Genomic DNA, 12844 nt, shown 5'->3' with positions numbered 1-12844 from the left:
AATCAGCAGAAAGAAAGCAACACTCCTGATTCTCTCCTTCCAAAACTTCAGCCAATCCATTTCTCCAAAGAGCTCTGGATTCAGCCTATGACCAGTTGCCCCTTTAGAACACTGTAGAAGGATGGCCTAGAGGGGACAATCCCCTCTAGGGCTATTCAAGGGCTGTGCAGACACACACTTTGGAATGAGATCCCCAAAAAAAGACTGTTGTGCAGCCTGTCCTTCAGCTTAGCCATCAGCAAACCTGGGGACCACACCCAGTGTAACTGGGAAACTAGCCTCTGTGAGGCCCTGTCATTTGCCAGGCAACAGACTGTGAACCTTGCACACAGGCTGTTTAACCGAACTGTCAACAGCTCTCTGAGGTCACCACCATCCCATTATACAGATAAGAAAACTGAGGCTCCTGTGCTAGGTTATCTACAGAGGATAAGTGACAGCTCTGGGACTCAGACCCACGTCTGTCCATCTTCAAGTTGCAGGCCCTCTCCCCCTCCACTTACTTAAAGACCTCACTTCACCAGGACCTCACCACCTGACGACCACTTACTGTATGTGCTTTCCTTTATGGCAAATTCCTTGAGTGGGACTCCAAATTCACAGGGCAGGCGAAGGCAGAGGACCTTCTTCTGCATTTTGGTGGATTTACGAACCAGGAAGATCTAGAGGAGGGAAAAGAAATACAAGCTTAGGAGACATCTAGAAGGCTGGGACCTGGGTGTGTCCCTGGGAAGCTATACACGTAGCTTCCATGCATGGAACCCCTCTTGTAGCCAAACTTCAGGGCTTCAGGTGCACACTGCTGCCATGGAAACTGATGAGCCAGCAGGCCACGGATGCCCACCTTTGGTAACCAGTCTGAGGAGGATCCCACTTTCTCTTTGATGGGAACTTCTCCACAAGACTGAGAACCTCCCCAATCTGTGAAACATTTTCAGTTTGGTGACTATTTTACAGCTCATGATACATACTCTCCAGCCTATGTCTGATAAGGCGTCCTGGCTGATGAACCCTAAATTCTAGACACAGGTAACACGGCTCAGCCATTGGTGGAGAATTGGAAGTTCATTGGCTAGTCTGGCTCATGGGTGTATTTAAGATAGAAATCTGAATTTGTTGCCAACAGTGGACGAGCACAAGGTCTTTCACTTTACACATGAAAATCTGAATGGCCAGTGTCTCTTGGAAAACGGGATAATAAGGCAAGACCTGGCTTGGCCACATCTACTGGAGCTGAAAATGGGAAGTGCTCTGAGGTTCGCTCCAGCCAAGATGCAGGCTGGTGGTCCCTTTACTCCTGATTCACTTTGCTTTACAACAACTCCCTCCAATTCTAAATGGTGTCTTTAGATGTAAGTTTAAACCAGCCCAAGCCCAGTGCTGATCTCAGGAGACCATCCAAGCATATGTTACTATGGAGCTGGGTAAGCCACATACAGCTGTGCACTGCACAAACCTGGGGGCATCATCTACCCAGGGTGTCATCTACCTGGTGGGCGTCATGACAAACAAAGTGGTACTCCCTGGAGTTTGTGGTGTGGTGGCCTGGCTGCAGGCCGGTTTCCTTCTGTGACTCACGACCCTTCTCCAAGGAGACCATCCTGTCCTTTTTCTTCATTCCCCTTTGCTCTGTGTTTGGATATCTGCTCCTAAGGTTCTGTAGTCTTTCACTTTTCCCACCTAATTGTCATCTCTTTCTTGATGTCCGGTCAATAGCTCCTAAGATACTTTTATGAGGGGAGAAGGGGCAATGGGAACTGGGTGTCTGTGGAAGACAGGAAGGTCATCTTCAGGGCTCTCTTTTTCCGCAGTGACCATAGAGAGGTGGCCACAGAATGTGCCAGTTGTGGGAGTCAATAGTTCTGGGTCATCCTGAGGCAGAAGCAGGTGTTCCCACCATGCTTTTGTGATGAGGAAAAGCCTCAAAGTACTGCTAGGAGGCAGCTGCTGGTTGGTGGAAAGAAGTATCTCTCCCTTTGGGAGGTGGGGGTCTCCTTGAGTCTTGACGCTCAGGGAGGGTACAATCTCTGAGCCTTATCTCTTGAACATCCAAAACCTTAGGTCAGCAGTTGGCAGCGCATGGCCTACAGACCAAACCTATCCTGCCACTTGCTTTCATAAATAAAGTTTTATTGACATACAGCCTGCTGCTTGGTCTACATATTTAAACAGCTGCGGCTGCCCTATGATGGCAGAGTTGAGTGGCTGTGACAGAGGCTCTATGGCCACAAAGCCCCAGATACTGTCATTCTGACTCTTCACAGAAAGAGTTTGCCGATCCTTGTCTTAGGGCTATAGATGAATTAGGGATGGTGGCACCCTAAGGACCAGATGCCACTAAGGTTGGTCTTTCAAACCTTTCTCTTTCATACACCCACTCCTCCTTCTGTTCAGGATCCTTGCTTCTCCTGGTGAACTGTGGCCTCTCTTCTCCTTACCCTGCCCTCAGCCCCATCCCATCAGGCAGATCCTGCAGAGGGATCCAGTAGGTGGAGAACCTCCTGCCTGACTTGCTCCCCACCAGTTTCCAGCAGGAATGGACATGCCTGACTCCAGGTGCTGGGGTGAGTTGCTAGGAGGTTGCCTAGCAACACAGCAACCTGCCTCTTTAGAATTTTTTTTGCAGAAATACAAAAGCAGACAACTCAACTTGCAAAAACTGGGGGCCTCACAGAAAGGATCCTGATCATACAGACCTAAACCAGAGGAAACAACCTGGTGTGACGGCCAAGGAATTCTCCACAAGGATGATTCAATACTGTGCCTGTCCTCCCAAACGTGTTCCAGCAGAGGACTTAGTCCTGTCTGCTTCCGTCGGATGAGGAACAAAGACTCACTTGTGAGTCAAAAAGTAACAACCGACAAGCTCTGGCTGATAGGAAACTGGAAAGTTTATTTTTGTGTCCAGCTGTTACAACATTCCTCCGCCAGCTACTGAAGGAATTTTCTCCCCGCCTCTCCATCTATTTCTTAGTTTCTATCTCTTGTGGTGTGTTGTTTCCAGTCTTATTTTATCTGTGATTTATTGTATTTACCCTTGTTTTAGAAGTCTACATTGTACACAATCGCTGTCCCCAAGAACTTTCTATAATGGTGGAAATGTTCTATACTTTGCATTGTCCATTCAATATGGTAGCCACCAGACACTGGGGATAGTGAGATCTTAAAATATGGCTAGTGCCACTGAGGAACCAAATGTTTTATTCTATTTTATTAATGTAACTTAAATAGCTACATGAGGCCAGTGGCCACCATGTCAGATAGCACAGAATATATCTACCTATCACTGAATAACATTTTCTAAGAAACTTCTATAGCATCATGGAGTGGGCTTGAGTTAGATGACACTAGCCTTGGGTGAAAGTGAAAGTTGCTCAATAGTGTCTGATTCTTTGCAACTCCATGGATTATACAGTCCATGGAATTCTCAGGCCAGAATACTGGAGTGGGTAGCCTTTCCCTTCTCCAGGGGATCTTCAACCCAGGGATTGAACCCAGGTTTCCTGCATTGCAGGCAGATTCTTTACCAGCTGAGCCACACGGGAAGCCCTTGTGTAGCCTTGGGTAGGGGAGTGCTGAAGAAACCAAACTGGGCCTTGATTTGTCACTGAGACTACACAAGGGAAAGAGGATGACACTGGCAGCCAGAGTAGACAAGATTACAGATGTGGAATTTTTGAAGGTTGGGTCCTGAATTGGATGGCTGGACCCAGGCCAGGGCTCCCAGGCTCATAATGGAAGGAAAACCACAGACTGAGGACCCCACAACCAGGCTCATCCTCCATGCCACATCTCAAGAAGTCAGGCCTGGGGCCCGTGGCCAGCGGCCCCTCCTCAGTACCCAGGTGCCCTATTATCCCTCAGAGTCTTGAGGTCCCAAGGTCACTGAGCATATGAAGGGCTCTATTTTGGGAGCTGCTCAAAGTTTCCAGAATTTCTCTGCATTGTAACGAGACACACAAACTGGGAACCGTGCTCCCTAGGGGCTGGGAAGAACTCTCTGGAACTCGCCGTCTTTCTCTTTAGGGAAGTGACGGCCCTGCCTGCCTCCCCAGTTGCCCACTTAGGGTCTTACCCCCGGAGGCTGCGCTTGCAGGACTCCCGCCGCCTCCTCCTCGCTCAGGCTCAGCTGCAGCCATATGGGGTGGGTGTGCAGGAGTCGGTCCAAGATGCTGAGCCTGTTGGAGAGGCTGTCGTAGCCCGAGTCCCGGGGGCAGGTCTTGGCGTCCGTTTCCTCGGAGTAGTGATCGTCCTTGTGCCTTACCATGCTAGGAGAGAGAGTTGGCAGGGGTCAGACGGCTGCAGCGAGGTCTCCCTCATGAGGACAGCACCCTGCGCTCTCCTTGGCTGGACCTATCCTGGCCCGAGGCCCCGTCCTTCATCACCACTCCTTCTGTCTTCCCCTCCAGACTGAAAGCTTTCCAGGGGCAGACACTGGGTTCTATGTCACTCTATATGTCTAACATTGTAGCGAGTCCTCAACACCCCTCAACACACTCAACCTTCCCCTTCTAACCCAGTTTTCACAGGGTTCTAAATATCCTAAATGCTGTTTACTCTGTTTTCTGCAATTAGGGCATGTCTTCACCTTGAGCAAAAAGAAACTCTAAGTGCTAAATTCCATACAATAACCATGAGGCCAAGAGTATGACTAGGCAAGCTCTGAAAACACAGACAAACATTCCTCAGGCACACTCATTTCATACCCATATAAACTGGATTTCATTTCCTTTCAGGCACTTTCACTATTAATATTATTTCTAACAGAATCCCACAGTGGAATGGTATTACACTATTCATGAAACCATATTAATATTATTCATAGTTGCCCTAAAGTGGAAACAGTCCAAATCTCCATCAACTAAAGAAAGGATAAATAAAATGTGGTATATCCAGAAAATGGAATTTTATTCAGCCGTAATGGTCACTCATTCTTTTTATTACTGAGCCATTGATCAATGCTACAAAATGGAAGACTTTGAAGACTCCATGGAATGGAATGAAACCTTGAGAATCCCACACAAAGTGAAAGAAACCAGGCACAATAGCGTACTGATCCCATTTATGCAAAATATCTGGGTTAGATAAAAACACAGAGACAGAAAGATTAGTGATTGCCAAGAACTGGGAAGGGGTTGGGGTAGGTCATGACCACTAAAGGGTTTGGAGGTTCTTTCCAGGTAACAAAAATGTTTTGGAATGAGATGAGCTGATGGCTGTACAACTTTGTGAAGTACTAAAAAAACCCACTGAATTTTATGGTATGTGAATGAAATCTCAGTACAAAAATATCACCTTGACGTATATCATCTCCTCTGCCTCCCAACCCTAACCCTATTTCTGAGTACTTAATCCCGATTTTACAAGTGAGGAAACTGAAGTTCAACAAGCTCCAGAGTAATAAACAGCCATGAAATGGCAAAGCCGGAAATCCCAGAAGTTTGGTGTTTCTCCAGCTTTGCAGCTAAGAGGTGAGATCACAAACACCATATGGCTGTAACCTGGTGCTGTCTACTGTTGGCCAAACCTTCAGAAATACTCTCTTATCTGCTCCTCACAGTAGCCCTGAAAGGAGGTGCCAGGATCTTAGCTTTCAAAAAGAGGACCTGGAGGCTCAGGCCAAGGAACAGCGCTCTGCTGAGAGAGCGTGGAGGTCCCCGTCTAAGGCTGCCTAAGCTCTGGGGTATCTTTCCTCTGCCACATTCAGAGTTCTCCATGCTGGTCATCCCTGTGGTCCCCCGTGGTCATCCCCACTGGCCCCAACAGCCAGTGGGACCACCAGGCCTGACCACCCATGTCTGCACGGCTGAGTTCAGGTGGGATACACACCATCTTCAAATGTGTGCACTCCAAGAGACCCATACATGTGGTCTGAAGGAAGCCTTCAACAGTGAAGAAGAAAGGTGACAGGGTCTGAATGTAAGGGGAGAGGGGAGAAGGGGTATGCCACCCCACTATGGGCCACTCTGCTCTAAGAGATCACGTGGGGCATGCAGACCTAGGAACCACACACCCCCCGCCACCCCATGACAGCACATGGGCCACTAGAGACCACACCCCACCTTCTCCCCTGCCATCTCTAGACCTGCTCCAGATCTAAAGACTCTCCAGATCTAAAGAATCTAGGGCTTCCATTCAATATTTACATTTCATCTGTTCTCAAGTAAGGAGTGTTTTCCTTTACTGCTGCTACAAGTTTCCATATGGGGCCACCTGTGCCCAGAAAGGGTAGTTCCTCATTCTGGAAATGCCATTCCAGGGCCTCCAGGTGTTTTGAAGAGAATCTCTGCAGTGCTCAGGACAAACTCTTCACAATGAAGCTGGCATAAACATTCCTTTCCCATGAGGTAAAGAAGGCAACTTTACAGCACTGGTTTCCACCCTCGGCTGCACATGAAAATGCCTGGGGAGGATAAATTTTTGTGATGGCTAGACAGCACCCCCAGAACAAACAAATCAGACACTCTGGGGGCAGAATGCAGACGTCAGAATGGTTCAGCTTCCCCAGGCAGCCCCAGCCTGCACCCAAGTTTATAACCATTGCTTTGCATCAGCGCTTGAGCCTGGGGGAGCAATCCCCTGGGGATGTGACCACATGCGCTTCCTGGTTTCAGCCCCAAAGGTTTTGATTCTGCAGGTCTGGGGTGGGCCCAGGACTCTGCATTTCTACCAAGCTCTGGGGGAATTCTGATGCTGCCAGCCCCAGAGCTCGAGGAGCACAGGCTTGAGGCCTAAGAGTAAAATATGCACTTGAACCCAGACCCAATTAGGTGGTTGGCGTTTGTGTTTTGTTTGGGGCTGAGAGGACACAGGTAACATGCCATTGAAAGAGCTCTTAGGTGATTTCCCTGGTGGCCCAGTGGCAGATGCCATGCTCTCAATTCAGGGGTCCTGGGTTCGATCCCTGGTCAGGGAACTAGTTCCCACATGCTGCAGTTAAGACCCGGCAGAGCCAAATAAATAATAATTATAGGAAACTAAATAAAGACACATGTCAGCCCTGCCATCTCAAGTTGGTGATATTTTGGAAGTGTGAAAGTGAAAGTGTTAGTTGCTCAGTTGTGTCCGATTCCTTGCGACCCCATGGACTGTAGACCACCAGGCTTCTCAGTCCATGGAATTCTCCAGGCAAGAATACTGGAGTGGATTGCCATGCCCTCCTCCAGGGGTTCTTCCCAACCCAGGGATCAAACCCAGGTCTCCTGCATTGCAGGCAGATTCTTTCTTTACCGTCTGAGCCACCAGGAAAGCTAAGAGATGTTTTATCAAAACCAAATTCTCCTTCCCCCAACATGGCAGTCTGGATACTTGTGTACTGAGAGTGAATAGGTTGATACCTCTTCCTTAGAAGGGCCCAGCCTGTGTGGTTAAGCAGCCTTGGTTGTTAAGCAGCTACAAAGCCTTTGTTCTGACAACTGACCTCACCTACAAAAGCCAGGGCCCAGACAGGAAGGCGGTAAATATGATTCATGGGACCTCATAAAGGAGCAACCATAAATTAGACCTTGTCTTTGCAAATGACTAAGCTCACGCCTTTATGCAGCCAGCTGTCTGAGGTTTATAGCCTATGATTACAGGACAGATTGGCTTTTATGGGGACAAGGCTCAGGAAAGAACTAATGAGGGAAACACTGAAGCTGTAGTGGATGCTGTTGGCACCCTGCCTGCCAAGATCCCCTCGATCAACTAGGCACCCGTGCCCCTGTTACTATGAGTGCTGGCTGCCAAAAGCCCACAGCTGCTTCCTTCCCTGGGCAACCCAGGAAGCTAGCCACCCGCACCCACTGGGAGCAGATGCATGGCTCAGGACTTGGTGACACAAGTGGAGAAGAGGCTTTCTGGCTTCAAGGTGGGACAGGTCCAAGGTGGGTACCAGTCAAACTTCAGGGCTCCCTGCAGGGTCAGGCGGAGGCCATACCCCAGCTGATCCCCCATCTCTGTCTGGTTTCCTCCCATCACATCCTATTAGCCCTGTCTCAGGCTCTGCGTCTAGGGAATCCAATCCGAGAAAGAACCCGATGAGATTCGATGCCATGATTTCTAAGACAGATGTGAGGAAGGACAAAGGAGGAGAGGCTTATAAAAGACAAACCACTGAGCAGGAGACACAGGACGTGGTCACAGTGGGGAGGCTGGCACCTGCGATCTGGCCAGCTCCCTTTTTAAGCTTTGTCTGAAGGTGGCAATTAATATCTCCGCCACCGTGCAGAACTGATGAACGGCAGACTCACGTATGGATGCTGACATCAGTAGGTGAAAGATTTAGGGAACAGAACATTTACAGCCTTAAAATACCACCCCAAGTGTTCCTTATTCTGAAGAAGGAAATGTGCCCTGACAAGGGAGAAGCCACTTTGACCGAGTGACCGGGATTGACATCTCCACCACCTCACCTGCTGCCTCTGATGCGATGCTCTGAAAAGGTTATAGCATCACCGGGTCTTCCTGCCCCCAAACGCCTATAACCTGAATCCCTATGGGAGGAAACAGAAAGACCCACATTCAGGGACTTCTGCAAAGCCACTGGCCTGAACTCTTCAAAAATGTCAGTGTGGTAAAAAATTAAAAACAAAAAAGGGCTTCCCTAGTGGCTCCATGGTAAAGAATCCACCTGTCAGGGCAGGGGACCTGGCAGGGCTGGGAAGATCCCACCTGCCGCAGGGCAACTACCCATGCGTCACAACTACTGAAGCCCATGCGCACTAGAGCCCACACTCTTAATGAGAGAAACCACCACAATAAGAAGACTGCACACTGAAATTACAGAGCAGGCCTCGCTCACCACAACTGGAAGAGGTCCTTGCACAGCAACGAAGACCCAGTGCAGCCATAAATAAATAAATAAATCTCACACACACACACACACACACACACACTGTGAGTTATTGTAGAGAAAAGGAGACTAAACAGATGTGATAATCTCACTGAGCGCACAGAACCAATCACATACGGCCTCAGAATAAAATGCAGCTAGAAGGAACAATATCTGAATGAGGAATACATATGCAATACTACTGTGTTGATATTTAACCTCCTGACTGTGATAATGTTATTACGATTCTGCAGGAAAATGTTCTTGGTCTTAAGAGAAGCATACTCAAAAATTCAGGGGCCAAGTGTGAAAATGTTAGAAATTAAGTACCAAGTAGTTAACTCCTCCTCACCTCTCACCTCCTCAAAAAAAGGGAAGAATACAGAGGGAAGGAAAAGGAGGTGAAATCCCGACAACTGGTGAGCAGTTATAAATAGTACTCTTCTTGCAACTTTTCTGGAGCTTGAAATTTCTCAAGTATTAGGTTGGGAAATGAGACGGGAAAATACATGGCACCTCACTGTTGTTGTTTTTGTTTTGACTGTGCTACATGGCATGTGGAATCTTAGTTCCCGTACCCACTGCGTTGGAAGGGCAAAGTCTTAATTAACCACTGGACCACCAAGGAAGTCCCTTACTGGGTTTTATGAGCAGAGGATCCATTTATTTATTCAACTATTAACTAGTATTTCCAAATATCTAGGCTACTTTCAGGGAGGGGGGAGATGAAGCTCAATTATGGATTCAGTGAGCCCCCTACCTGCACGTGAAAATCCTGGGCAAATCAAAAAATGCCCTACAGCCCTAAGATGGCTTTAGAGGCAGAGAATAAACACTGAAAAACTCGGACCCTGTCTGCTCTCGTTCCAACTGGGCTCCAGGGCCCGGCAGCAGATGGCCGATGACCACACCTAGCCTGGGGGGCAGGGCTCTCCAACATTCTGGTCACATTCAATGCCAGGCTGTTCAGAGTGTGGGACAAGAGTGGCCTTTCCACTTGGCTGTATTCCTGTCATTCCTGGGACCAGGCGTTGGTAGCCTAGGCAGGTGCAAGAAGAAGCAACGGCAGGCAGTGCATTCTAATTCAGGACCAAGGCCTGCTTCTTCTATCACACATCACAGAATCAGACTCATCTCAGAGGAACCATGAACTTGCAGCAGTGTTCCCAAAGGATGCTTTCTGATCCTCATCCAGAACCCCAGAGTACAGCACAATCCATCCAGGCAGCTATTAAGGTCCAGTGTCTAGACCAAGCGTGTTCAGTAAGGCTCCCTTGTCTTTCCAATACATCACTCCCTCCCAAGCTCCTATCCAAAACAACACATTACTTTACACTTCAGTCTTTCTTAATGATGGGCAAATAAGAAAGCAATATTAATACAAAGGTGCTTCCCTGGTGGTCCAGGGGTTAAGAATCCACCTGCCAGTGCAGGGGACACAGGTTCAATCCCTGGTCTGAGAAGATCCCACATGCCGCAGAGCAACTAAGCCCGTGTGCCACAACTACTGAAGTCCGAGTACTTGGGGCCTGTGCTCAGCAGAAGCCACCGCAATGAGAAGCCCAAGCACTGCAACAAAGAGTAGCCCTGGATCACCACAACTAGAGAAAACCGGCCCACAGCGATGAGAACCCAGCGTGACCAAAAATAAATAAATCTGTTTTATTTTAAAAAGAAAGCAATACATAATAGACATGAAACTTTGATGTGAAGTTGTTTCAGCGCAGCGATACAGTCGGCAACGTTCTGTGTATAAGAATCTTAATTCAGCTGTTGAATAGCAAAAATGCAGTTTAAAGGAACGAGATACAAGCAAATACCAAACTGTCATGCTCAACAAGGGCACACAAGTCTGTTTGGCAAATGGGTCTCAGAAAGAGTTCAGTGGTCCAAAGGGCTCTGTCCTCAGTCAGGACATGGGGACAGAAGTATAAACCTCAAAGAGAAAGTTCTCCAAACCTATCCTATGTGCATTAGAAACACATCATTAAGGGACTTCCCTGGTGGTCTAGTTGCTAAGATTCTGTGCTCCCAAAGCAGTGGGCCGGGATTCAATCCCTGGTCAGGGAACTAGATACCACATACTGTACCTAAAGATCCTGCATGACACAACCAAGATCAAAGATCCTGAGTGCTGCAAATAAGACCTGGTGCCGCTAAATAAATAAAATATTAAAACTTCCTTTCCATTAAAAAAATCATTAGGCCAAACAATTATACTTTTTAAATGGACAATTTATATCAACATCTATGATAAGCTGTACTTGATTATTGTTCAAGGGCAAACGCTATTTCAACTAAATCATTTAAATGTGTGCTAAGACTGTTCCTTTCTAGAGCAGAGTGTTAGATCATAGTTCAAAGGAAAAAGGGATTGGTTTAGTTCATTAACAACTTTAGAAAACCTCTCTTAGAATGACTGGCAAGTGCTCTGAAGACTTATATCTATATAATGATATATATAAGGTGGGCTCCCAAACCAGATTCTACGGCTCCCTTCTGGGTGTTTGCATGGAGGAGGAACAGGCATCTTTGCACAAACCCATCCCTTCTGCCTGGGAATTTGGTACCTTTGTGATCTTCACGGAAAACCCATCCTTACACTTTAACCAAGTTTTTTGTCTTGCCTCTACTCAAAGAACTCTGTGAGTTGAATCATCTGAGGACACTGGATGACTGAGTCTGCAGGCATTTGGAGGAAGGGTTATTGCAACTCCTTAAAATGCACCTTGGCTTTTGGCCTTTGTCCCTTTTCTTCCCTACATCCCAGCTCTCTGGCCCTACACACCACCTTTGGTCTCCTCTATCAGGTAGTTAGTTCTCTTCTTCAAAGGGGAGTCTGCCCACTGTGCCTGCTCCTTCCTGGCCAATCCCAGGTGTGGGCTGTAGGACTGAGTAACTCACAAGGGCACTGGATTTAGGATCTGAAGGGGTAAGAGGCAGGCTCCACCCAGGTTTCACCTTCCAGGCCCTCCCTGGATTTCCAGCAAATATAACTCAACTCTCAAGGAAGACTCAGAGTTCTTCCTGCAACCTAAGGGCTGGCCTTCCACACCCTTAAGAAAACTAAGAGTTTGTCTTTGTTTACACTGTAAAGGCCTATTACACAAAGAATGAATCAAGAGAAATGGATGGGGCTGGTAATTACCAATAAGTTGCTAGTGTTGTCAGTAAAACAAAATGAAAACAAACAAACAAAAACAATAAGAGCAGAGTCCCGGATTTCAAGTTGCTTTTGCTGAGGACTTAATTATGACTTAAGATTCATCTCCTTGCCTCTTTCCCTGACATAAAGAGCTGAGTCTGGCTACAAAGCAAAGAACTCAAAACCAACCCCCAGGGGGACAGAATAGATTACTTTTCATATTTTATAACTTTTCAGTGGTTTACAAAAATTGAGAGTAATTCCCAGAGAGTGCTGGATATACTAAGATAGTATATGGAAGCATGGTTTTCATTTTAATGTCCAGCATTTAATAGCCATATGGATTTAGTGTAATTCGCCATTATGGTGGAGGTATTAATTGACTTTTCCCCCCATTTTTTATTGTGGAAAAACACACATAATATAAAAGTTACTATCCTAACCATTTTTAAGTGGTGTTGAATACATATGCATATTGTTGCACAACCATCACTACTGATAAAAAAGAAATGACAGGCTCCAAATGGAGTCATTTGTGCTGAGCCCACTAAAACTTCCTAACCAAGCTAAGTATGGTTTCAACCTTCCTCAAGAATGTGACCTGTAAGCAGCCAACTTGAAATTTCCTGGTTAACACTAATAAGACATACTGTCTAATAGGCCCCTCCTTTTCCTTAGGAGGGTGACCTTGCTATAAACGATGAATTCTTTGCTAATAATTTCATTTTCCCATTTCCTCTCTACCTTAAAAAACCTTTCCTTTCCTGCAGCCCAAGGGAGCGCCTTTTTCCTCCGTAGATGGAATGCTGCCTGATTTGTGAAGTATAAATTCATGAAGCCATTCACGTCCAGACTTCTTTTCCTTTTGCAAATCTAAAACTACCTTT

At 47.0% G+C, this 12844-nt stretch overlaps 1 protein-coding gene across 18 annotated transcripts in view; it reads right to left on the bottom strand.

Annotated features, from left to right (window-relative positions):
- The window catches only part of RIN2 (Ras and Rab interactor 2), a 208795-nt gene that overhangs the window by 39307 nt on the left and 156644 nt on the right, over positions 1–12844 (bottom strand). For 11 of the 18 annotated variants that reach the window (XM_070381143.1, XM_070381144.1, XM_070381145.1 and 8 more), the window contains 3 exons: positions 8394–8474; positions 4076–4268; positions 551–662 (listed from right to left, as the gene is read on the bottom strand). In XM_070381143.1, the coding sequence (XP_070237244.1) occupies positions 551–662; positions 4076–4268; positions 8394–8474 (386 nt within the window). The remainder of the gene's footprint in view (positions 1–550; positions 663–4075; positions 4269–8393; positions 8475–12844) is intronic. The other 7 variants (XM_070381152.1, XM_070381154.1, XM_070381158.1 and 4 more) reach the window with 1 other exon arrangement.

This window comes from Bos mutus, chromosome 13 (genome assembly GCF_027580195.1).
Source record: "Bos mutus isolate GX-2022 chromosome 13, NWIPB_WYAK_1.1, whole genome shotgun sequence".
Classification (NCBI taxonomy): Eukaryota; Metazoa; Chordata; class Mammalia; order Artiodactyla; family Bovidae; genus Bos; species Bos mutus.
This window is presented reverse-complemented; position numbering and strand designations above follow the sequence as displayed.